This window comes from Cyprinus carpio, chromosome B19, assembly GCF_018340385.1.
Source record: "Cyprinus carpio isolate SPL01 chromosome B19, ASM1834038v1, whole genome shotgun sequence".
NCBI lineage: Eukaryota > Metazoa > Chordata > Actinopteri > Cypriniformes > Cyprinidae > Cyprinus > Cyprinus carpio.
In genome coordinates, this window is record NC_056615.1 from 23,405,007 (window position 1) to 23,432,989 (window position 27,983).

At 36.4% G+C, this 27,983-nt stretch overlaps 1 protein-coding gene across 4 annotated transcripts in view; it reads left to right on the top strand.

Moving 5' to 3' along the window:
* The window catches only part of LOC109078897 (protein FAM135B-like), a 44,740-nt gene extending 21,140 nt beyond the window's left edge, over nt 1–23,600 (top strand). For 2 of the 4 annotated variants that reach the window (XM_042745102.1, XM_042745103.1), the window contains exons 4-20: nt 1,308–1,447; nt 3,242–3,312; nt 6,024–6,197; nt 7,254–7,380; nt 10,592–10,745; nt 12,263–12,312; nt 12,437–12,592; nt 13,506–13,579; nt 14,563–14,717; nt 15,526–17,773; nt 18,069–18,235; nt 18,339–18,430; nt 18,891–18,988; nt 20,360–20,511; nt 21,046–21,156; nt 21,234–21,347; nt 22,913–23,600. In XM_042745102.1, the coding sequence (XP_042601036.1) occupies nt 1,308–1,447; nt 3,242–3,312; nt 6,024–6,197; nt 7,254–7,380; nt 10,592–10,745; nt 12,263–12,312; nt 12,437–12,592; nt 13,506–13,579; nt 14,563–14,717; nt 15,526–17,773; nt 18,069–18,235; nt 18,339–18,430; nt 18,891–18,988; nt 20,360–20,511; nt 21,046–21,156; nt 21,234–21,347; nt 22,913–23,118 (4,289 nt within the window). In that variant the 3' untranslated portion in view covers nt 23,119–23,600. The remainder of the gene's footprint in view (nt 1–1,307; nt 1,448–3,241; nt 3,313–6,023; nt 6,198–7,253; nt 7,381–10,591; nt 10,746–12,262; nt 12,313–12,436; nt 12,593–13,505; nt 13,580–14,562; nt 14,718–15,525; nt 17,774–18,068; nt 18,236–18,338; nt 18,431–18,890; nt 18,989–20,359; nt 20,512–21,045; nt 21,157–21,233; nt 21,348–22,912) is intronic. The other 2 variants (XM_042745105.1, XM_042745104.1) reach the window with 2 other exon arrangements.
* The last annotated feature ends 4,383 nt before the right edge of the window (nt 23,601–27,983 follow it).

The following is a 27,983-nucleotide window of genomic DNA, read 5'->3' on the forward strand; positions in this document are numbered from 1 at the left end:
CTCAGAAGTTTCTGTTAAAATTCAACTGGAGAAATGGAAAAAATTTAGTCAAATAACCTTCAATGTTTTCAACCTCCCTGTTGAAAACATTGACTGGGGACTCACATCCTAAAAATAAATATACACACGCATTGAAATTTGCACATTGATATAGTTTAACTTTACACTATAGGCTACTAAATAACATGCAGTCACATTATACTGCAACAATTTGCCAACTTGAAGGTTAAAAATGTAGACAAAATTGTTCCACAAACATTTTAATCTGTCCAGATTGTATTTTGAATATAAATATATTGTAGGCTAATACCAGAGGACTTTTACTATATAATCATCATTATATAGTATATATACGTGTGTATTTTCTACACACGGTTTGGTCTGATTCTCATAACAAAAAATGCTACATTCATTTTTTGAGACTACTTTACTGTAAACTTTAATAGAAAACAATAAATCTACTGTTTTCTTTGTGAGGCTTCTAAAACATTTGAAAAACATTGCACTATGATATAACTTACTGAAATTCAAACTTAAAAAAAATGTAAACAAAAATAAAGAAAGTAGTTTTTGTGTGGTTTCTAAAACCTTTTTAAAACATTGCACTGCAACATTACTTAACTAAAGAAACAACAATACAAATAAACAATATACTGTGGTTTGGGCTGTTTCTAAAATATATTTACAACATTGCACTCCAAAATAAACAACACACTAAGTTTTTTTGTGTCTGGTTTATATTAAAATATTTTAAAAACACTGCACTACAACATTACATAATTAAATATAATACAGTGATGATAAATGACGTTGTGTGTGTGTGTGTGTGTGTGTGTGTGTGTGTGTGTGTGTGTGTGTGTGTGTGTGTGTGTGTGTGTGTGTGTGTGTGTGTGTGTGTGTGGTTTTCTAAAACATTATAGTTTGTTCTTGAACTAAGAGTGAGGGCACTATCTAGGAGCTTCAATTGAGATATAATAGTAATATTCCTACAGGCCCTGCTCTCTGACAGCGTTAGTATTTTCATTTGATGTTTTGCTTTCTCTCAAATTCTAAAAGCCTTAAATCACAATCCAGCCAAAACGCTGTCAGAAAATACCGCCTGAATACAACAGACTGGATATGAATGAAACATCTACGTCTCTCTTTATGCAGGGAAGCATCACTGAATGGGCTTTGATGTTCACGCAGTGGAGAATCTCTTTCTGGAGATACTGTGATGTGCACAACAGAGAAATAATCAACCTTTTCTTTCTTTCTCTGTCTGTCTGTCTGTCTATCTGTCTGTCTGTCTGTCTTGCTGTGGGTAGGCGAGTGCAATTTCAGCAGCGCAGGAGTTCACGATGGTGGCGTGTTCAGTCGGATCTTTCAGATCCTGTACAGGAATGAAGAGGTGACCCTGGAGGACCGCATGAACTTTAGAGTGCACCTGCTGCTGGACGGGGAGAGGGTGAGTGTCCCGCTGCTCAACAACAGAAGACTCAAACACATGTAAATCTAGCAGTTACAGAAGCAGGATGGCAGCCAGAAGGTTATAGGTTCAAATCCCCAAGAAAATATGAGTATGAGGTTGAATAATTTGAACATTTATACATAATTCAGTCAAAATGCAGTTATATAAAAAGGTGCATAGGTACATTACATATATTATATGGTTGAAACTTACATTCATTACAGTTTAAGATTCTCTGAAGCTCACATTTATTTGATGAAAAATACAGTAAAACAGTAATAATTGTGAAATATTATTATAACTTAAAATAACTGTTTTATATTTGAATATATTTTAAAATTTAATTTATTTCTGTGATGCAAAGTTCAATTTTCAGCATCATTACTCCAGTCTTCAGTGTCACATGATCCTTCAGAAATCATTCTAATATGATGATTTGCTGCTCAAGAAAATTTCTTATTATTATCAGTGTTGGAAGCAATTGCTTAATATTTTGTTGGAAACAGCAATGCAATTTTTTTATTTTTTTTTTCAGTATTCTTATCATCAATGTTGAAAATATTTTATGGAAACTGCGATACATGTTTTTCAGGATTCTTTGACGAACAGAAAGTTATTTTATTTGAAACAGAAGTCTTTTGCAAAAAGATATATTTATAAAAGATATAATATATAATAAAAGTATATATTATATAATAAATATTATAAAGTATATATTTATTTTGCAATATAAATACATTTGAAATAAATATGAACAGTAGTGTATTTGATTTAAAGATTTTACACTAATCTATGATATGTTACAGTATGTTGAAGGTGTATTAAATTTTTCCACACATGAAATGGGAATTTTTGTTCATGTGAGTTGTTTACAAATGCAAATACCAAGAGGCATTTGTGAAATTGTCATTTGTTATTGTCCTATTTATTTACAGAAATGGCATTCCACTATCAGTATGATAAAATATATTATAGAACAGCAACAAAAAGAAAGCTACACCTTTCAAAAGGTGTACATTTTAGATGTTATGAAATATGTGAAATGAGTATGTGAGTGGCAGGGAGGGGCAGGGAATTGTGGGTGGAGAGAGATCTTATCAGATTTCTATGGCTATCTTTCTTATTAACCTTGAAGCAGTTATCTGTGCCCGCGCTCCTCTCTGTCTCTCTCCGTCAGATAAGACTTCTAAAAATAGCTTTCCATTTCCCCAGAGTGAGTTTAATCAATCTTTATATCAATAATTGGAGCAGCCCTGTTTGTTTTCAAAGATCGGCGGAGTGCACCAGTTTATATAAAACACCTCAGGACAGGTGTGCTATATTTTATATATATATATATATATATATATATATATATATATATATATATATATATATATATATATATATATATATATATATATATATATATATTTTTTTTTTTTTTTTTTTCATAAACATTCCAGAAACAACCAGCCATATAGCGGTCAAAACGCACTGATCATAAAGAGTGCAATCACCCAAACACCCCGTCAACCACATTATGCTGTTTGATTAAAATATTTGACTGGCTGACAGTTCATTAACTAATATTGATTAGTAGATTGATGGTACACTGCTATTATGTTTAATGAAAGACTGATGTGAGTCTTCCTGCACTTCACTCTATCTTACAATACATTTATGGATTATCTAAAGCGTTTGAGGAAAATATGAACACATGCTCTATTGTTTGAGCTGCAGGAACGCTGCTTTGTTTTTCAAGGTTCTGCAGTTAGCTGTGAATGACGGGTGTGTTGATGTGTCTCTCAGGTGGAGGAAGCTGTGAGTGAGGTGGACATCCAGCTCAAACTAGATCTGCACTTCACTGACAGTGAACAGCAGTGAGTATCCATTCATTTTCTCCCTCTGCATCATCACTGCTTGTGTTCAGAATGGCTCATACTATCATGCAAGTTTTGCAGTATATGGTTAGAATACTCTGCATAGTGTGTACACTTTCAGTATGCAGGGAATGGCCTACTTCTTTACCTAAGTTCTGCTTGTATATTAAACATTGAGTACTGTATCCCACAATGCAATCCACTTGATCTTCCATGTACTGTACAGAGTGACAAATGAAGAAGCGATATGATTTTTAATGCTGCAGACCACATTACACTGACTGAATTCAAAAGTTTGGGGTCGGAAAAAACAAGGCTCTTTGGCTCACCAAAGTCACATTTATCTGAAAAAAAACACAAAAAAAAAAAAAATAACAACAAAATAAAAAAAAACCTTTCTATATTAATATATCTTAAAATGTAATTCATTCCTGTGATGCAATACTGAATTTTTCAACCCAGGCTCATTGGAAACATATGCCTCGAAATACATTTCAGCAACACCGTTATTATGTACCTTACTGCATGTTTCGAGGCAAAGTTCAAAGTGAAACGCCCAGTGAGTGGTGCTTAAACGCGGCTTCAATACGTGACCCTGGCACATTTTTGTTGCATTGATATAGGCACGTATTGCTGTGTTTTTATGATGTTGCTTGAGGTACGTTTTGCAGTGGTTCATAATTCAAATATCCGAGTATTGCTAAAAGTTAATGCTCTATCGTGTTGGAAATATCCCTACACCAAACCCAACCCTAAACCTACCCGATAGTGTAAACAAATGCAAAAAAGGTATAAAAACAAATTTGTTGATGCAGCTGTGCCATTTTAATTTATTTGTATGCAGGTTTGAACTGTTTCGTGGAACCATAGATTCATGGGATTCGTACCCAAGCTCTTCACTTCTGAAGTCGAACTCCAAATTGTGTGCGCTACTGAACAAACCTACTGATTATAAAGACCCACACAAATGAAACTAGGCTTTATTAATCGAAACTGTGGACCTGCAAATCATATTTTGTGTAAAAAGGAATAAAAGTTGAGTTTTAATTCCACCAGTAAACATCACAAATTTAAAAAGCATAGATACGAATTTATAGTTACGCATAAATTTTTGTTTGTTTGTTTTTTCTTTTTCAGTTTTGCAGAAATGTATTTATTTTATGTCCAACGTATTTCCAATGAGCCTATGTTGGAATTTGTAACATCGTTATGCCTGTCTTTGGTGTCACATGATACTTCAGAAACCATTCTAATATTCTGATTTGCTGCTCAAAATCATTTCTTATAATTTGTACTGTAATGCTGAGAACGGTTACACTTAAAGGTGCAGTAAGAGAAACACTGTTGATATTTGAAATAACCAAAACAAACACGCCCCTATACAAAGTGTTCACACCCCTATCTTGATAACTCCACCCCCAAATCTTGAAAATGCTGTGCAATACAGGCATCACAAGCAGACACACCCCTTACTGGTGATTGGCTATAAGTGTTTTTTTGGTGCTCTGTGCCACTTTCAACAGTGTTTCTAAGAAATCACTTACTGCACCTTTATTATTTTTGTGGAAACCATTTTTTTTGTCATTTTATTTTTGTCATTTGTCATTTTATTTGTCATTTTTGCAACATCTGATTAATATATTACATCCTAGCTGAATCAAATTATACATTTCAAAAAATAAAATAAATAAGTAATAATAGTCTTACTGACACCAAACTATTAAACAGCAGCGTATAATATTCCCAAAATGAAATACTAGCCTTCTCCATTCTGTAGTACTTTACAGTATATGATATTTATTGCCCACATTTTTTAAAATAGTAATAACATGCTTTCTGTTTGATAATAGTATATCAAACATGCACTCCATCCAATATTGAATAATATCTTTGCATTTGGCAGTCTGGCGCAACAATGTCAACACAGTTAAAAATCAATGATTTTGCTTCTAGTTCATCCATCACAGGAAAAATAGAAGAGCAAATCAAACACACTGAGTTGTGTATTCCACACAGCAGACTCCATTCAGTACTTTCTCCATTCAGTAGGTCATGAAGTTATACCAAACATCCAGGTGAAAACAACTCGCTGAAAAACATGCAACATAACGAAGCTGTGTGACAACAATGTAGCATATATGCCGTTAACACACACTATGTACAACCATTCTTTTCCTCCTTCCTGTCATCTGTATGATCTCTCTCTGCCTGTCAGTATTTAAGGAGCTGCAGTGAGAGAGTGTGATAGAGCCTCAGGCAGGCACAGTGTGTTTGCATTAATCAAGATCAGTAAGAGGAAAGGCACTGAAGGCCCTCAGCTTAAAATACTCACACACACCGAGTCCTGTTTCAAAGCAGCACAAATGAGAGCAAATACCTGCCCCTCTTACCTGCAGCAGAGCCCCGGAGCTCAGAGCAGCAGCGACGGGTCGGCCCCTGTGGCCCCTGAGCTCTGCAGGGATGGCAGTGAGGCAAGCTCATTAGCTACACTTCCTGTCCATTTCTCTGTCCTCCTCATGTTCTCTCTCCTTCTCCTGTGTTTTCTTTATTCAGGTCTTTTTCTTTGGCTGCCACATCTCAGTATAGTTGTTACTTTTGCAGACTTGAGACAGTCTTCATTGTTCACATGCATATGAATAAAATTAAATGCAAGGTCTAGTGTGAATGTGTCTTTCTATAACGTGTGATATTGTCATGTGTTTGTGTGTTAGGTTGGCGGATATCTCTTCAGTGCCTCTGATTAGCAGCAGGACGTTGGGTTTGCACTTCCATCCACACCAAGGCCTACACCATCACCTGCCCGTCATGTTTGACTATTTCCACCTGTCCGTTATCTCCGTCTCTATCCATGCCTCCCTGGTGGCACTGCACCAACCGCTGATCAGGTGATCACACAAACTCCGCCCCACCAGCTCTCAGCCAATCAGCAGTTTAGGGCATTTTCCATGGCTTCAAAATTGATTTTGTATTTATTTTATTTTAAGTTCATTTTTGAAATGTATTATTATTGTTGTTTTTGGTTTGTTGCTTTGTAATTTAATTAATTTAATTTAATTGAAAAATAAGTAAACTAAATAATATTTACACAACTAATGATGAAATTATCAAAATGAAATTACATAAAAATAAATAATATTAATAATAATAGTTATTAGTAGTAGTAGTAGTAGTTAATACATCATATTTTGTTTTCATTTAATATTAATAAAAAATAACAAATAATAATCAGTTTTCAGGTTTCATTCACACTTTATGTAACTCAACAAATAAATAAATAAAGTATAGTATTTAAATTACATTTTGAAAATGTCATTAATTTTGTAAGGCAAGTATAATTTAATTTTAATTTTTCCGATTAAATTACATTTTTAAATTATGAAATGAAATTAAATGAAATTAAATTAAATTACAAATCAATAATGTGCTTGTTAACATGGTCGCATAAAATGGCCAGCTTTTCTAGTTGAATGTTGAATACTGTGTATTGTTTGCTGGATCTGTACCTCCTGTTCGTAGGAGGTGTTATTGGCAGGATGTGATGTATTTTCACTGCCATGGATCTGTTCTTTAAAATTGATCTTTTAAAGTGCTAGATCTTTCTCTGAACCCTCCTGAAAGCAAAGCTGTCAAATCCAAAGTGTGTGTGTTTGTCAGCTGTCATGTGTAATGGATTTCTGAGAACAGAAGCCTCATTGGTGACAAATATTCTCAAGACTGACTTAAACTAACTAATTAGGCATTTGTGTGTCTTTGGGTTTTCCATGAGGACCGGCAGGCATTGTTTTCAGACAGATATGCATATAAATGAATTTGCATGACTGGATAATAAAGAATCTTGTTAGCGGGTCCCACCGAGATCCCTAATGTTAATTCACTTGATCACAGCAGCACCCATTGATCACTCCACAGGTTCTTACAGTCTATCGTTTGTCTGTCTGTAGTTTTGCGCGCAGTGGAAAGGGGGCGTGGCTGGGTAAAGGCTCTCCAGAGAGTGAAGCTCCGCCCTCTGCGATGTCAGTGGAGAATCTGATGTTTGGGGCAGGATATTGCAAACCTGTGCCAACAGAGGTAAACATTTACATCTATCCTGATCAACTCTGATCAACTCATTTTGCACATACACATAATTATAATGACTGTACTGATCTAAACTGAACTATTAAATCCAACCCTGCTATCTGGCATCTTACCTGACAGCATTGAAACTGATCTATGGTGCTCTTCAGGGTTTTTAGATAGTTCAAGTCTCTTTCAGTATCTGTCCAAAAAAAAAAAAAAAACCCTGTTGCAGAGAATGGTCATTACATTTTGATGAAACCTTAAAAAAAAAAAAAAAAAAAACCTGAAATTGAGGCCTCTTTGTTCTGAATAGCATAATTCGTACACCTCAAGCAAGTATACATACAGTATGCATATTTTCATTTTGCATAAAAACCCAATGAATAATTAGATTTGCCAAAATGCATGGCACGCTGTGAGATGCTTAACCTTCTTATTTTTTATGTAATGCAGAATATTATAAATGTAATATCTTAACTCTCTCTCTCTCTCTCTCTCTCTCTCTCTATATATATATATATATATATATATATATATATATATATTATATAGACACACATATAATAACAGTTATTTGTGGTGCAGTTAAATAATAATGGCTCCAAATACCAAAACGTTTTTTTTCGTGTTAGATTTTCTATCTACTGTCTATATATTTATCTAATTTATTTATAATTGTTTTAAAAATGACGAATATCCGCTATATTTCTGAAAAATAACCAGATGCTACATTAAACATACAGAGTTCATGACAACTTAGCACACTAATGGCCAAGTAATGCATTCAGTTTCACCTGTTACTCTATTATAATTATTTCAAAAATACCAGGCAGTATGCAGTGCATGTAATGTGCAGTATTCATTCAGAGCCATCATGGAATATTTCCAGATAATACCTGCTTCAACTGGGCCTGAATGAAATACAGACACTTAACCAGAGTGATTTAGAGTTAAACAGCATAGATAATTTGACTTTCTGCCCATTTGCTGAGGACAAAGTAGCCCTCCATTTTTTTCCCTGACTGGATGAACTGAGAGGTTTCTCCTGCCTGTGGAGATTTCCATTTAGGCAGGAAATTGTAACGAGTTTTCTGGTCTCCGTATGGGTCCTACGTTTACACCCCCCCTGCAGGGCACTTTATTAAATACAGCGTTCCACTGGAGGGAGGCAGCGTTTGATCATCGTAACGAGCCCAGCTTTAACAGCCTCAGACATGAGGAGTAAGCACCTCTCCATCTCTCTGCTTTCTTTAAGTGCTTCTCAGCACTTACTTTACAACGAAGTACATAATGTGGTGCTTTTCAGTCAGGGACAAAAGATAAGATGTTCAAGCTTATTAGGTGTTTAATTAATGTTTTTTTTTTTTTTCTTTTACAAAAGCAACATACAGTTAACCCCAAAATGTATCTGTATCTATTATGATACTTCTAAATTTATGCAAAAACAGCATAACAGTAGGCTATCATAAAAGTCATATATATATTGCAAGACTTCTGAATCATGCAACAGCTTTCCAAGAACTAAAACTTAGTTCAGTGAACAACAACTTAAAAGTAAATTTAGAATGTTATTCACTCATTCTCACCATTTACTGCTGCAACTGTATCACTGGGTTGAACCAGATCAAACTGATTCCTAAACAAATAGATTTTGTGAATCAGATGATTCACTGAAAAGATTCAACTCATAAGAGCAAATGATCAAAAATTGGGTATCACTACTTCTCTATCAAACTATTGTATAGCTTATACTGTATATAGCATACAGACTTGCAGGAATTTATTTACGCACATGCTGACCACAAACAGATGACACTATCCCACAATGCAAGCTGGCACATTTACTCTGCCTTGCACATCTTTTCTTACATTAAATTTGGCTCTGTGAACTCTTTGTTGCATGTATGTGAGTGTAACATTGACTCTGTGTTTTCCAGCTGTCACAAGTACTAAAATGCGAGAAATGTCAATAGAAAGCACAGAGCAGATGTTTGTGTGTGTGCGAGAGAGAGACTGAATTCAGTACGCATCTGTTTGAGTCAAAAGAAAATAACTGAATGTAGATTACAAAGCTTCACACATATAATGACAGCATTCTTTAAAGACACTCTCTTTACACTCAAACATACACACATTACACAGTACACACAAGTATGCAGTAAAGACATATTAGAGGCCCAGCAGACTCACAATCACCCCTGCATCAGCATTATATGAGCCTTTGCTCTAAACATTTAAAGCATCACCTGTGTTTTCTGTTAACTAGAAAACTGTACATTTATAAATAGCATGCATTGAGTTTTTAGATTCATAGAAGCCTGTTTCTGCCAGTGTGAAAAGGTAAAAAGGTAATAGACATTTGATATTTTATTTTATATGAAACTTTATTTTATAGTGACACTTTATAGACTCGACATTTCAAGGTTTTGTTTGTTTGTTTGTTTTACTTTCATTCCAGCAAGGACACATTAAAGTGATCAAAAGTGACAGTAAAAAAAATTGCAATGTTTCAAAAGATTTCCATTTCAAATAAATGCTGTTCTTTTGAACTTTATGTTCAAAGAAAAAAAATGCATCATGGTATCCATAAACATATTAAATTATTATTATTAAAAATTCAGCTTTGCATCACAGGAATAAATATATGTTAGAAAATAGAAAAATAGAAAATGGGCATTTTTTATTATTATTATTATTATTATTTTTTTTACCCAGAAGTGTGAAAATCGCTGAAAATGCTATAAATCAATTGAACAGGGAGGGTCTTTCCCTCTCTGTAGAGCTGTATATGTGTGCACTTCCTGTCTACAGGACGTCTCTTGTGTTGCTTTCCATAAGCAAGTGCCACGTATGCACACTTCTCCTATTTTACTGCTGGGAAACTGACTGTGTTTAAAGTTTTACCCTGCGTTTGATCTACATCTAATTATTGAGCTCCAGGCTCAGCCATACATAAACATACAGCTGCTGCTCATAACAACCACATCACACAAATATGATATATTTTTTTCCTCTCTACTTGTCATGAGAAACCTATGCTTTTAGCTCTTAGAACTTATGAGAACAGGTGCTATGTGACTAAAGTTGAGGGTCAGTCCACATGGGTAAACCTTTGTTCAGTGTTTAGCTACCTGGTTATGCATGTGCAGAAATACGTGTGACATGCAGTAAAATCTGACCTCGACTCGTATGTCCTGTGTGAATGTGTGTTTGTTTGCAGGGCAGTTTTTACGTGCCGTCAGAGAACTGTCTGCAGAGAGCTTACATGTGGCATCGGCGTATCTGTAAACTGTTGCTGGCGGCTCACAGAGCTCTGCGCTCCTATTACACGGCGCTAATGAAGGAGATCCCTCAACTGCAACAGATAGAGATGGGTATAATCACAAACTCTTATGTAACTCATTCACAACAAATGTGTGTGGCTTTCTCGAAGACGGTTCCCTGTCATCATCACTATCCTTCAAAACCCATAATGTTTTCTTTCTTCGGTGGGACACAGAAAAAGTTCACAGTTCTTCGGTGGGACACAGAAAAAGTTCACAGTGATCAGTAATTATCAAGCTCCAACAAACGTCATAAAAACACTATATCAGCATCATAAAAGTAGTTAATACAACTCATGCACTTACGTATTTTGTCTTTTGAAGCCATTCAGTCATTTCTTTTAACTATCTATTCAGCACAACTGTTTTTAAAATAGAGTATATAAGTTTCTTGAGCATCAAATCTGCATTTCAGAATGATTTCTGAAGAATCATGTGACACTGAAGACTGGAGTAATAAGGCTGAAAATTCAGCTTTGCATCACAGGAAAAAAACTACATTTAATGATAAGCTTTTAAAGCCTGACTAAATCACGGTACACAAGATTATGTGCTAAATCATTTATTTTACAGTTTACAGCAACATATGAGTAAATAATAATTTTATGTATGAATTAGCTTTAAAGCTACACTGAGTAGGAGCAGATGAAACTTTAATATTAAGATCAAAAACTAATAAAAATAAGGTAACACTTTATTTTAAGGTGTTCTTGTTACACCCTACATGAACTTAATATTATAATAACAATTAATTATGCATAACTACATGTAAGTAACCCTAATATAGTAAGTAGTTAATTAATATTACTCAGTATTTAAATGTATATTTACACTGAAACAAGGACACCTTAAAATAAAGTGTAACCAAAAATAATGAAAATGGTAAAAAAAAAAAGAAAAAAAGAAGATTTTTTGTTTACCTGCATGTCATGTGACCATTAACCAACATCAAAGAACCATGAACATGCAAATGAGTTATTCAATTATTGAAATATTTCATTCAAAATCTCCAGTTTCAAGTAAATATTTTAGGTCATATAAAAAAGTTAATAATAATACAGTGATTATTACATGGTACTTAGGTATATACTTATACTGTGTGGTACTGAATGATCATCGTGTTCATTTACCATGGTATTTACAGAGTACACAAAGTGACATAAAAACACAGTACTACCATGATATTTTTGTCTGTGACTCTAACTCTTTAGAGTTAGAGGGGAGTCGTGGCCTAATGGTTAGAGAGTCGGACTCCCAATCGAAGGGTTGTGAGTTCGAGTCTCGGGCCGGCAGGAATTGTGGGTGGGGGGAGTGCATGTACAGTTCTCTCTCCACCTTCAATACCACGACTTAGGTGCCCTTGAGCAAGGCATCGAACCCCCAACTGCTCCCCGGGCGCCGCAGCATAAAATGGCTGCCCACTGCTCCGGGTGTGTGTTTCACAGTGTGTGTGTGTGTTCACTGCTCTGTGTGTGTGCACTTCGGATGGGTTAAATGCAGAGCACTAATTCTGAGTATGGGTCACCATACTTGGCTGAATGTCACGTCACTTATGTTCTCGTTTTCAGAAGACCTCCCCCTTGAAGAAACATTAAACCAGCTCACCGTTGAACTGCAGGTTTATGAAACACTTGACTTATCAAATTCCTGTAAAAACATAATTAATATGATGTAGGTTAAACACCAAGTATTGTTCTGTGACTAAATAAGATTGAATGTTTTAATTCTCTCTCTCCCTGTAGTTGCAGGATGGTCATGAGAAGGTAGTAGAACAGATCAGTAAAGATCTGACGCAGCTCTGTGCTCAGCTGTCTGCTCTTTGGACACAGTTTTTGGAAGCCATGGTTCCTAATCCACATATCCGCTCATATCTGGCCCAGGAGCACCACACACTCAGGGTGAATGTGTTTCTTGTTCAATATCATATTTCATTTAGAAATATGCCACATTAGAAGTAAAATAGGTTACAAAGGCATTTTATGACCAATAGGTTTTCTTTTCCAACCTTAAGTTATGAGAACTTACTATGAATGGTGCTAAACCTGAAATTCAGTGCTGTACAGGGTGAATTTTGAGCGTGACAGCTTATTTTTACATTATGAAATATACAAACTCAAATATAAACAGCTCATTTAATAATCCTAGCAACAAAATGGCATGATTCCCTGATTACCAACAGGAGAATTAGTTTCCAGTCAGAGTGACTTAAAATATTGTTCAATAAAGCCTGGAATAAACTGTGCTTCTCATAAACAGCCTGAATTTCCCAGCATCCCTCACAACTCTGCATTCTGTTGAGCGATGCATTAGACGGAGAAACCTCATCTCTTTTGATACATACAGTAATTTCACCCACAGGACAGCTCGGCTTTTAATTACAGAACTCGTGAGTTATTATAATGATGAAAAAGACGAAGAAGAGATGAATTCAGTTTAGTTTTTATTACTGGAGTGGTTTTATTTCTCTCTTGTACGTGAGGTTCCTTTATAAAATATTTCTGCTCGCTGTGGCTGATCTTAAAAAAGAAATATAACATGCAAGATTGTAATGCATTCAAAATGTGCAAAGAAAGAAAGAAAGAAAGATAGGAAGAAAGAAATGGTTATAATGGAAATGAGAAGTGAATCTTTTCAAATACTAAGTCAAAAGTGTCCCTGATTGAAAAAAACAACAACAACATAAATACTCATGTGTGTGTGTATATATACACACACACAAACACATTAATAAAACAACACAGAATGTGTCATTGTGATTTACAGCTGTTGTCGTTTGATATAAGTACATACTGAATGTGTGTGTTTATGCAGGTCAGGAGATTTTCTGAAGCATATTTCTTCACAGAACATCCCAAAGAGTCCTCACTCACATTTCAGGAGGAGCTGTGAGTTTTTGTTGTTGTTGTTGTTACTATTTTGGTATAGCCTCTGTCTTTTTCTTTTAAGCCTTCTACACACTGCACAATTTTAGCAATCCTATAAGATCATTGTTGGTAACACTGTGCGACATGGATCTAATAAATTTGGGTACGACATGCATGTAGACCAGGGGTGTCAATCTCAATTCCTGGAGGGCCGGAGCCCTTCAGAGTTTAGATCCAACCCTAATTAAACACATCTGATCCAACTAATCAAATCCTTAAGGCTTATTTGAAAACTACATGGTATGTGTGTTGGAGCAGGGTTGGAATAAAACACTGCAGGGCACTGGCCCTCTAGGAACTGAGTTTGACACCCTTGATGTAGATTGTACGATGATGACACCTATTGACTCGTAGGCTAAGACGCCGTTTCTATAGAAGAATAAAACGTCATTAGCATGCGCTAGTGGTAAACAAAAAGAGCATAGTGAATCACACTTTGACAGTTGTAGTTTTTATCTGTGCTGAAAAAAATTGGGAGCGGCAAAAGGGGAAGAAATAAGAGCTTGAGGTAAGCAGTTTTATGTTTTAGCGCCATGTTGTGTTGATTTCATGTCGCATTTTTACTGGTTGGTCAGTAAATGTGGGTTGTAACTGCAAACACACTGTGCGATGAACATGCTGAATTTCTGACACTGACAGAAAATTATCATAGGCTATCTTTGGTCGCAAGACAGTGACAACGGCCATCTTTGAACCGTACGACATAGGACCACGGATTAGGAGCCACAATCACAGAAATCACCACGACTGTTTCACGATGCCAATCTTTTGTCTGGGACAGCAGAAAATCGTGCAGTGTGTCTCGGGCTTAAGACACACACGCACTATACCTGTCCATGCAAATGGAGAAATAACCTCAAATATCTTAATTAAAGCTACTGTAATTTAAACTATTCATAAACCTTTAAAAAACTGCTGAAACTGCTATGTATCTCTGATGACAGTATCAACAGACATGCACAGGTGGCCACAGAGATGCGCAGCTCTGATTACCTGCTCCGAATGCCTCCACTTCCTGTGGAATGTCTGGACATCGACGGAGACTGGAGCAGCCTGCCAATCATCTTTGAGGACAGATACGTGGACACACCCTGTTTAGGTGACAGCCAACAGAAACCCTGTTTAAAAGAAAGCAAATGAATGAATGAATGAACAAAAGAATGAGCTGTACAAGAATGATCTGTACAAACAAAGAAATGAATGAGCTTAAACAAATCACTGAAAGAAAGAACAAACTTACAAATGAACAAACAAAAGTTTTAGAAACAACTATTGAATCAGTGAACTGTATATATGTGTATGCGAATTAATGTATAAATCACTGTACGAATGAATGAATGAATGAACAAACAAAATAATGAAAGGCCAAACTTACGAATGATTGAAAAAAGAGGATTTAAACAAATCACTGAAAGTATGAACAAATTTATGAATGAACAAAATAATAAATAAACAAACTAATAAAATTAGAACTAAAAACTACTGAATCATTGAACTGCATTATGAATGAACAACAAATGAATAAACAAATAAATGAGATCTGAAGAAATAAAAGAACTAAAGAATTAACACATGAACCAAATAAATAAACAGACAAACAAATAAATGAATGAATAAGTGAAATAATGAGCATATGAACAAAGACAAATGCAATATACTAACAAATCAATAAGAAACAAGAGTAAATGAACAAACTAATGAATGCATGAACAAGAATGAAAATGTGAATGAGTTAACTCGAAAATGAATGAGTTAACAAGAATTTAAAACCAAATTAATTAATAAATTTAATTCTAATTAATCAACAAAACATGCTTTTAAAGTATCTTTGGTTGCATTTTAAAATATCCTTACTTTTTTTTAAATAAATTTACACAACTGAGCACTTTTCTCTTTCTCTGTTCTAGACTACAATGTCCATGTGCAAAATCAGACTGTCTTAAACTCTCAGCCATGTCCTGAGCCAACAAGGATGGAAGACCAAACCATCAGTCCGGCTGAGGAAACACAGCACACCAATTCACCAGCAACAGCCCCTGAGGAAACTCCCTGTGAAGATTACATGGACTTGCCCACATACATGGCCCTGATTGGCCAGCAGGAGGACTCCATCACTGACTATAAAGAGACCGGAGCTCAAGCAGAGACTCTGATTGGTCATGTGGGTGAGACCGATATTGATAGAAGCAGATGTATCACGATCTCAGATTCAGGAACTGATTCTGTTGAAAAGGCCACATGCCAATATGAAACGGAGGAAGGATTTGATGTTGACTGTAGGTCTGTATACAGCGATGAAGCATTAGATTCAATTAAACTGGAGAATACTAGATGCCAAAAAGAAGCAGTTGACTTTGCTGAATCTGATCATGCAGGTCTAAAACAAACAAATATTACTGATTTTAGTAGCGGACAATCATTGCTGCTTGTTCCAACAGATGATGCAGAACTTCCCAACGTAACCAGCCTTGACAGCTTCGAGTTCCTGCCCACTCATAACCATGACAACCATCTTGAAACACCAGGCAATACTGGGAGTCTTGGCATCGACGATCCACAATCGGTATTAGATAACAGATACATTGAATTACCTGCAAAGGATTATGGGAGCAAGAATACAAAACCAGCTAATTTACTAAACACCGACTCAATGGGAACTGAGACTTTAGCCACGTCTCCTTCTCATAACATTCTACAACAGAACCGTCGCTTGTCCGAAACTCCACCCAAAGGTGTGTTCTTGGGTGGAGCTAAGCTAATGAACCGCTCCTCCTCCGTGATCTCGGACTCTGGTATTGAGAGCGAGCCAAGCTCTGTGGCCTGGACCCTGGAGGGTCGAGGAGTTGTCGCAGGGGGTCGTGACGTCTTGCAGAACTTTGCACGGCGTCAGCCAGGGCATCAGAGCTCTTTGGAGGGCCTACAGACGGAAAGTCACGGCAGCCTGCCCAGCGCCACACAGGCCTCTTTGACTTCCATAAGCTCCCTGCCATACGAAGAGGAGGAGGAGAGACAGCTCAATACTTTGACCAAATCTGCCTCTGCACCACAGATCAGCAGCCCTGATGACACCGAGGAGGATCGTGAAACACCCATTCAGGAAAAGAAGAATATTTGCGTGGCCAATCAGCTGAGTCTGAGTGATGAGGCAGCCAATGAGGTGAAGCAGAATCTTCAAGATGTTACTAGAGAGGACAGAGAGGAAACAACTAATCAGAGCTATGTTTGTGTGGCCAATCAGCTAAGGCAGAGTGATGAAGCAGCCAATGAGGTGAAGCAGAATCTTCAAGGTGTTAATAGAGAGGACAGAGAGGAAACAACCAATCAGGAGAAGAGGAATATTTGTGCAGCCAATCAGCTGAGGCAGAGTGAGGAAGAAGCCAATGAGGTAAAGCAGAATCTTCAAGGCATTACTAGGGAGGACAGAAATGAAACAACCGATCAGGAGATCGACAAGGATGAGTTGTCCAATCAGGAAACAGTAAATCTTAATTTTGCTAATCCAGAAATGTTACTATACCAGCAATTCGTGACGCATAATGGTGTTGAAAACGCCACAATGGAGGAAATGGCTGAAAACTCAGAGGAATGTCAAACAAATGTATTACTTGACGAGTATTCTGGTCTAATGAATGACAACACAGAGGTTTGTAGATGTGAAAATGAATACTGCGAACACAAGGGGGCACTAGAATCAAACATGTATCAAAAGGACCCCGACGACATCAGTGTCTGTCATGTTCATTTGAATGAACTGGAGGAAGTAAGTATGGAGAACCTCCCAGATTCACCAACCAGTGATAAAAACAGTCACGGAATTGCAGCAAATGAGAAAGAACGGTCCGTTGATCTCATTAAGCTACCATCCAATGAGAGAGAGCAGCAGGTACTAGATGGGCAGAGCAAAGCCAGTAAAGTGCCAAGTACAGGTCTGGCATTCATGAATAAAAAGGTGGTGGAGGTTGTCAACCTGTCTGTGTCATGCGCGCCCACATGTCTGCCTTTCTCGTCCGTACTACGTGATTCACCATCGGTTAGCGGAATCTCCACGCGCCAGGCCACGTCCCCCATTACCAATCAACCCCTGGGCTCCTTTGGAATACTCTCCTCAAACTCTTTCTTCGGTGCTGATCAGGAAATCAATGAGAGAATGATTAAGTAAGTTTTTCCGTGATTTCAACCAAGTTTCATGCTCAAAGTTTTAACAAACACACAAAAGAACTATCTGCCAGTGTTCAGCAAAATTAGTGTGAAAGTGTTTCAGTAAAAAAAAAAAAAAAAAAATCCGATAATAGCAAACACAATTTCTATTTTAATCGTATATTTACTCACCAGTCATAAGGAGATGTCTCTGGTGCAGGACGAATTTTTAGTGTTCACCGTCTTACTATTTAAACACTATTTGAATGCATTGTTTTCCGTATCATCTGAGTTTTTCATTGATGTCTTAAAGCTTCTATAAGGCAAAGGAAGCCTTTCTGAGGGAGCTGGTGTTCGGAGGCACTCTCTACAGTTACCTGCATTACCTCGCCTCTGATCACCCATACTTCCCTCCTGAGGAAGACGACACTGAGTTTGAGGATGGGATACACCTTGTGGTGTGTGTCCATGGACTTGATGGTAAATGTTCTAATCTCTAAGACATTAAGATTCATAAAAGCGTGTAAGATAAAAATAATAGCTGCATCTTTAATAAATAGTTTTTTGTGTTTGTTATTACCAGGTAACAGTGCAGATCTGCGGTTGGTTAAGACGTTTATAGAGCTCGGGCTGCCTGGATCTAGACTGGACTTCATCATGTCAGAACACAACCAGGTAGAACATCCAACCAATTAGCACACTTGTTGCACTGCATTCAACGAATCAGAACACCCAGGACATTATGACATAATCACAATGGCAAGTCAGGGGTAAGATATGAAACTACGAAACTGATAAATAAATATAAAGAGAAACCTTTCATGGTTTTAAAAAACAAACACACAAACCAGGGATTCTTGATTGAATGGCGAGAATAAAATGAAATCAAATGTTCTAATATTTCACCACATTTTTTCTCTGCTCAGACTGACACTTTTTCATTATTTATAAACTTATTTTAACATGCCAACACAACAACAATCAACTCTCAATATGTGACCAGTTAACAGCATAGCTGTGCACAACAACCAATCAGAAAGCTACAATGCCCCTCAACAACCAATCACAACTTTCATATGGTTCCTTGTACAAGTTTGATCAGCTTTCTGTTGACATTCTCATCTTCTGTCTGCAGACGGACACATTTGCAGATTTTGACACCATGACTGACAGACTTCTGGATGAGATAATTCAGCACATCCAGCTGTATAACCTCACCATCCACCGGATCAGGTTTATACACACTACCTTAACCTACATCAGTCAGTTCTGAACTTTAACTCATTTAACAGCAACAAAACACGGGGCAGCTGTGGCCTAATGGTTAGAGAATTAGACTTGTAACCAAAAGGTCGCAGATTTGAGTCTCGGTGCTGGCAGGAGTTGTAGGTGGGTGGGGAGTGAATGAACAGTGCTCTCTTCCACCCTCAATACCCATGGCTGAAGTGCCCTTGAGCAAGGCACTGAACCCCCAGTTGCTCCCTGACCACTGGATATAGCTGCCCACTGCTCCGGGTGTGTGTTCACGGTGTGTTCACTTCTCACTGCTGTGTGTGTGCACTTGGATGGGTTAAATGCAGAGCACCAATTCTGAGTATGGGTTACCATACTTGGCAAAATGTCACAACTTTTTACTTTTATCATATTGACATTATATCAGTGCTGCCAAACCACAGTCAATATCAGCACTGCTTTAGAGCTCAAACTACGGGTCTGAACAGTGTGTAGACATTCAAATGTCATGCCTTTTGAATCAAGATGGTATGGTTACGACATCAACCAGCAAGGTCTTACTTGTCCATGTGAAACACCATGTTAACACTGATGCTACATGACTTTTTAAAACCCTGTGATCTCATTCACTGTGCACAAAAATAAATTTTGCAGACGAGTGCGCCCCCTTGTGGTTGGACAATAGACACATCTGCCACAACCACTTCAGAGTAGTTAATCATGTTATATAAGCCTCATTAGTTTTACATCTGGATATTCATGAACAATTTATCAAAATTTATGATCTTTAGCTTGTTACAAAATAGTATGTTGTAGACAAGGTTTGCACTCAAAATGTTTGATCCAGATATCAAGTGTAGCATGAATTATAAAGCTTCACATTAAAGATATGCTTTAGAGTGAGTAATAAATAGTTGCATACAGAACCTGAAGTGTGATGGCTCCTGGAGGGCTCCACTGATCCCACTAGAACTGCAAATGTTTTACTTATTATTACCTCAAGATGGCAGAAGAGTAAAAGAAAGGTAGTGTTTGGCATTCAGAATTAATTAAAACTAAAAATATTCACACAATACACTGGGAAACCTAACAATGTGTCTCATAGTTCATAAAGCTTTTTAATCTTAATTTTACACTCAGTATTATTTTTTTTTTAATATACTTCACAGTCTTTGTTTCTCTCTGAAGTCTCTATCCTCTCAAAATCAAATGTTTAAAGGTTTCATAATGATCATGGCAGACTTAATTAAAACTGTAGGTCCTAAGAAAATGTAAGAATGACTTGCACTGAAAAGAGATCAAAAAATCCATCGAAATGGATCCTCATTTTGAAAACTTATTGTCTGACTTATTTTTGCCTCTTTTTCCCAGTTTTATCGGACACTCTTTGGGGAACATCATCATCCGCTCTGTGCTGACCCGACCCAGATTTCGCTGTTACCTCTGTAAACTCCACACCTTCCTGTCCCTGTCTGGACCCCACCTGGGAACACTGTATAATAACAGCACGCTGGTCAGCACAGGTACACACACCAGACACACACTGTTCAAAAGTTTGGGGTCAGTCAGGTTTTATTTTAAGAAATTAATGCTTGTGTTCAGCAAGGATGCATTAAATTGATCAAAAGTGACAGTAAAGACATTTATAATGTTACAAAAAATCAAATAAAATGATGTTCTTTTGAAATTTCAATTCATCAGAGAATCTTGAAATTATTATCAGAATGATTTCTGAAGGATCATGTGACACTGAAGACTGGAGTAATGATGCTAAAAAATCAGCTTTGCATCACTAAAATAAATTACATTTTAAAAATAGTTATTTTAAATTGTAATAATATTACAATTTTTTTTTTTTTACCATACTTTGGCTCAAATAAATGCAGCTTTGGTGAGCACAAGAGATTTCTTTAAAAGCAATAAAAATTCTTACTGACCTCAAACATTTGAACAGTAGTGTATATTAAGTTGGTGTAGAGTTGATCAGGGATTCTGTCATCATTTCCCCAACTTCATCTCATTCCACACCCGTGTGCCTTTCTATCCTTGTTTTTCAGGTTTGTGGCTAATGCAAAAACTCAAGAAGTCTGGTTCCCTACTGCAGCTTACATTCAGGGACCACACCGACCCGCGACAGACCTTCCTCTACATGCTCAGCAAAAAACCAGGTAGGGATTCATTGAAAAATAAGCAAGATTAAACACAAACACATATATACTCATGTTTTCTTTCTCTCTTTGCCCAGGTCTGCAGTTCTTTAGGAACGTGGTGTTGGTGGCCTCTCCGCAGGACAGATACGTGCCCTTCCACTCGGCCCGCATTGAGATGTGTCGGACGGCGCTTAAAGACAGAACCACAGGTGTGTTAACTTCCTGTTCCAACCCAGAACTTACCAGAGCAATTTAGGAAGCACATAGCATCATCCTTACAACCAGCTGGAATGCTCTAGAATCAAACTATTCCTTAGTTTTAATATTTAAAATACAAATAAACCTGAGATGTTTTCTTCACGCATATTCCATTAGCAGCGTTTTCCAATAGCTCTGCCAGCAGTGTGAATGAAATGAAACAAAACTGTGATAGGAAGTTAAAGAGAGAGAGAGAGCGAGGGGGAAGAGAGCATTCTTCATTTTATGAGACTGTCACCTCAGAGAGTGGCGTGCGGCTCTTTGACAGGTATTTTTCTCTCAGTTTGAGAGACAGATTAGAGAATTCAGCCTCTCTGTGAGTGTCAGTGTGACAGACAGAGCTAAGGATACATACTCTGAGCAGTCACACACACACACGCACACCTTGACTATAATCACATAGAACAATGATGGATGCCTTGAAATAGAGACTTATTTGGGATATGAGTATGCCGACTGTTGGTGTCAATGCACAGCTAGCTGCAGACGGCAAAAAATGGCAAGAGCTTTCTCAACATGGCAAGTTCCAATCAGCTTGGTAGGCTTTCCAAGAGTCTGCAAGCACAGGTTTTTATCAATCCGCTTGGAGATGAAGTCATGTTTATGAGTTCTCATGCTCTTTTGGGAAAGAACTAGAGTTGCAGGGGTTGCAAGGTTTATACAACAAATCTCTGAAAGATATGCAAGACCCTTGCATGCTGTTGATTCATTTAATAACAGGCAAAAATCTACAATGCATTTACAATGCAAGTTTAGGGGCAAGGCATTGTGCCAGGATAAAGGTTACATACAGTTTACAAAGTATTGACATACTAATTCACTTATTAACCTGGTCCGTGGTAAACTAATCAAATCTATATTTTTGAAAGGAGTTTTCTTTTTAAGACAGTAATATTGTTAAATATTATTACAATGTTATTAAGGAAACAACTGTTTTCTATTTTGATATGTTATAAAATGTCATTTATTTCTGTGATAGCAAATCTGAAATTTTAGTGTCACATGATCCTTCAGAAATCATTCTAATATGCTAATTTGGTGCACAAGAAACATTTTCTTTTTCTTTTTTTCTTTGGTGAGTGTTAAAAATAGTTATTTTAATATTTGATTTTTGTGATAGATATTCTCGAGATAAAATATAATTTAATTTTAATATTTAAACTTAATTTTAAAATCTTATTTTTGTTATTTTATAAACAAAAGTTTATTTTATTTTTTTTAATATATTTTTTGCTATGCATATCTTTAGGATTTATATTATTTGAATATTTTCAATTTTTATGTTAATATTTTATTTTGGTGAAATTTTTTTTCAGGAATCTTTGAATGAAACGATCAAAAACAGCATTTATATGAAAGAAAAATATTTTACTCCCCCAAAGTTTTAACAGTAACTATTTATTTATTTCTTTGTAATATGTATGTGCAGTATATATATATTTTTTTTTTTCCTTTGAAAAAAAAAAGAAAATAAAAGCATCAGCAAAACATCTATTATATATTTTCTTTTTAACAGGTCCAGTATATACAGAGATGATCAATAACTTACTCCAGCCGTTGCTGAGTGCTCCAAATTGTCGTCTGATCAGACAGAATGTGTTCCACGCGTTACCCAACACGGCCAACACGCTGATCGGACGTGCAGCTCACATCGCGGTGCTCGACTCTGAACTCTTTCTGGAGAAGTTCCTTCTGGTGGCCGGGCTCAACTACTTCAAATAGACATCATGCCTTGAGTTGAGTGGGAGAGCCAATCAGATTACACATAACGTCAGTCAATTGCATTTCATTTCAGAGACATAATGAGCTCTGGAATTTTTTTCAATAAGTTCAGTCTTTGGACGCAAAGAATAAAACAGAAATCGAAGATTCAGACGATGATTCTGAACACATATATGTAAAATCTGTACAGAAAGAACATTGTATACCAAGCAAATAGAAGAAACTAACAGCTGGAGGCCTACACAAGCCTTAAAGCTTTATGGCGTAGATACTTAACATTGAATAATCCTAGCTGGAAAATTATCTTTTGAATGTAAATTCAGTGTGTAGCTGATGTTGTAACAACAGCCTTGGTTTTCATTCCCTCCAGTCACCAAACGTACAGTGCCGTGAAATGTTTTTTGGCCCCTTCCTGTTTTTTTTTATTTTTTGCATATTTGTCAAAGTTAAAAGATTCAGGTCATCAAAAAAAAAAAAAAAAAAAAAAAAAAAAAAAAAAAAAAAAAAAAAAAAAAAAATTGTAATATTACACAAAGATAATGCAAGTAAATACAAAATGCCGTTTTTAAATGATAATTTCATTTATTAAGGGAAAAAGTTATCCTACAGATGAGAAACAAAATAGTAGACATGTGTCAGTCTGGGAAGGGTTATAAAGCCATTTTTAAGACTTTGGGACTCCAGCGAACCACGATCAGAGCCATTATTCACAAATGGAGAAAACTTGGAACAGTGGTGAACCTACCCAGGAGTGGCCGGCCTACCAAAATTACTCCAAGAGCGCAACAACGACTCATCCAGGAGGTCATGAAAGAACCCAGAACAACATCTAAAGAACTGCAGGCCTCACTTGCCTCAATTAAAGTCAGTGTTCATGATTCAACAATAAGAAAGAGACTGGGCATCCATGGGAGAGTTGGCTGACCAAAGAGAACACAAAGACCCGTCTCACATTTGCCAAAAAAATATCTTGCTTACCCCAAGCCTTTTGGACAAATTTTCTGGGGACTGATGAGACAGAAGTTTAACTTTTTGGAAGGTGTGTGTCCCGTTAGATTTGGTGTAAAACCAACACAGCATTTCATAAAATGAACATCATACCAACAGTCAAACATGGTGGTGGCAGTGTGATGGTCTGGGGCTGCTGGATGACTTGCCATAATTGATGGAACAATGAATTCTGCACTCTATCAGAAAATCCTGAAGGAGAATGTCTGGCCGTCAGTTTGTGACCTCAAGCTCAAGCACACTTGGGTTATGCAGCAGGACAATGATCCCAAACACACAAGCAAGTCCACCTCTGAATGGCTCAAGAAAAACAAAATGAAGGTTTGAAAGTGGGCAAGTCAAAGTCTGGACTTAAATCTAATTGCGATGCTGTGGCATGACCTTAAACAGTCCATTTGTGGCTGAATTAAAAAAAAAAAAAAATCTGCAAAGAAGTGTGGACCAAAATTCCTCCACAGTGACGTTAAAGACTCATTGCCAGTTTTTGCAAGTGCTTGATTGCAGTTGTTGCTGTAAAGGGTGGCACAACCAGTTATTAGAATTAGGTGGCAATTACTTTTTCACGTAGTGCCAGGCAGGTTTGGACAGCTTTTTTTCCCTTAATAAATGAAATCATTATTTCAAATCCGAATTATTCAAATGTGACAAATATATATAAAAAACAACACAGGAAGGGGGCAAAAACTTTTTCACAGCACTGTATATTTGCTGCACTGTTTGTAACTTGAAGAGGTCGATATCACTGGACTTTATACTTGAAGAGTAAACTGGATGACTGGCGTTTGAGTTATGAGAACACCTCAGTGTTTTCATGTTTCTTTTAACGGAATCATTCTTTTACAGTTTGTGTGTTTTGTCTGTGTTAAGTTGTGAAGTGAGAGTCTCACTGTGAAATAAGCCAAATCCATTGTGTTTTCTGTATTGTGATGCAATACATTCTGTCTGTTTCCCCTGTAAACGTGTTCACTATGTGTGCAGAGAACATGATCTGAATGTGTTTACCATTCCAGCCTTAACTATCATGAAGTGAGTATTTCTGAACATCTCCGATTCTATTGTTTCAGTGTTACGTTTATTCATTTTAAATGGTTAGTTCACTAATATGAACATTCTGTCATCATTTACTCACCCTTCATGTCATTCCAAACCTGTGTTCTTCTTTCTTCCATGGTACACAAAAGGAGTGTAATGCCCAAAAATGACAATATAGCTCTATAGAAACAGTCATTATAAGCTGATTTTAAAATGATACATTAATGTCAGACATTTTCAAATTAATTTGCTGCAGTTCAATTGTTTAATGGCTGGCATTCAGCATGACTACATATTCTGGATTAGATAGGCTAAAATAAATTGGGACAAAGGTTTTGGCATCAAATTTACTAGAAAATGCATTTCCATGCATTGTTCTTTTGTAAAATATTCTTCCAAACATTAACACAACACCTTCATGCTTTACTTAGTGTTTGCAGGGCAGCATTGTGGAGATCCTTGAATTGCAACTGGTCTTCTTTCTTGCATACTTTTTTACATGAATCCAAATATCTATAGCCGTCTATACACTGCAAAAGGAGCACAGAAATTGATTTTGTGCACAAATGACAGAAAATATGTTTATAAGACGTATACAAAATTCAATGTACATTGAGGCGAAGTAAAAAACCTACTGAAACTACTGTTCAAAACTTTGGGATTGGTAAGATTTTTTTTCCCCCATGGTTTTGGAAGAATACTTTTATGCTCACTAGGGCTGCATTTATTTGATCATAAATCCAGTAAAAACAATACAATGTAAAACAACCTGTTCCTATTTTATTATATTGTAAAATGTAAATTATTCCTGTGATGCAAAGCTGGATTTTCATCATCATGAAGACTGGAATAATGAAAGTGATTCTGAAGACTGTGGAGAGTGTTCAGAATTACTTTAATTATTCCATTCATCAGTGCGCTGGTTTATATTTTTGTGAAAACTGCCATTTTTTTCCCCCATGACTTCTTTGATGACTAGAAAGTTCAAACGAACAAATATATATATATATTTTGTAACATTATAAATGTGTTTACTGCCACTTTTGAGAAATGCAATGCATCCTTTCTGAATAAAAGTATTAATTTCTTAAAAAAAAAAAAAAAAAAAACGGAAAAAAAAAACTTGACTTTTGAAAGGTAGCATATCTAAAACTTTATCACCTTGCTTTTCAGCACTGATATTGCCTTTATTTTATTTATTTTAGATTTGCATTTTTCATATTTTAGTACATATTTATTGTTTAAGTTAGGAAGTGTTTATTGACCCCCCAAAAAAATCTAGAGAAATGTCCCAGTGTTTATGGTGATTGCAGCCTTGTTGTGTCTGTTTTATATTTTATTTTCTGTTCTTTGTCATGTAACATGTTCTGTTTGCAAATTTCTTTGCATTGTTTGGTTGTCGTTAAGATAAGCAAAAAGGTTTAAATTCACATGTGGTTATGTTAGCTTTTGGTTCTTTCTGGTCTACTTTAGCACTGTACTCCTCTTGAGCAGCGTATCTTACTTATTGTATTGTATCACACTGGATCGACCTCGATTTGATCTGTTTGATGGCCTATAACACTTAGTTTTCTGTCTTCACCTGTCTGCTCCTCAAGGGTAACACTTACAAACATCTCAATGCAGCCACACCTCAAGTTTTCACCTTGTTCAGCATCTTTAGCTCTTGTTTTCAGTGAGTTCTGGGTCTGATTCAGCCGCTGTCAGCAGCATGTGATTGGGTTTAGATCAGCGCCGCCGTGTCAGCAGAGTTAGAAGATGTCCTTTCTGTCCCCGCTGAGCTTTATGTACGCGCTGACTGATGCTCGATTAGTTGGTAAATACGCTGTCACCGTGATTGATGCTAATTTAACTCCGCCTCTCAGCACACATCACTGTGTCACGTGACTCTGCTGCTTTTGTTACTGCTGAAGGAGCCATCAGGCATAATGCTCCATTACCCATCATGCTCTGCTGCGCTGACTGAGCTTGTTTGTTTGTTTGCTAGCTAATTTGGGCTGATGGCAGATTTTGCTCACACAAGTCAAGCGTATTAATTACGGAAACAGAGCTGATCTGCAGTGCGAATACTGACCAAGGGCAAAAGCATGTGTAAAATATGGCTACTAAGCTTATTTGACTCACAGCGGTATTAACAGAATCTATACATTAAAAAACAAAATACTTTCTATCCACTTAAAGCATTTAAACCCTTCATTGACTCATATTCAGTATTATTTTTCTGGCTGTATCATGTTCAATCAAATGCTATTGGTGAGAAAGTACAAAAAAAAAAAGGTTGATGTTTTTCTAAACAAAACAAGTTGGAATGAAATCTTGCCTTTATCTCTTTGAACATCCTGTTGGACTCAGAAATGTGACACATTAAGGAAGTAAAATGGGTTATGAAGGACATTTCATGATTTTTAAACATCTTTCCATTTACAAAGTTACACTTTCATGTGTCTTCAATTCAATAATCATGGTAACAGACATTTATAACACAAATAACTTCCATTCAAATCAAATATTTAGGAGTGTGTGTGTGTTTCTACAAAGAGGCAGCTCGTCTCTTTAAATGTTGGGTAAGCGGTTCTTAAATCAGAGTCATTTTTTACAGCATACATTTGTGTTTTCATCCAGATCTGTGTATTAAGCCATGAATGTGTAAACAGATGAAAATGTATTCACTGTGAGACTGTAATTCATTTAAGTTTTTCCCCCCGATATGTATCCTTCACATCTGTGCCAATGATATCCTGATGGTTTTTCTGTTTTCTTTAATTACTGTACGTGTCCCTTGTAGTAGCTTATGCCCAAATATATAAATAAGTACAGTATATATT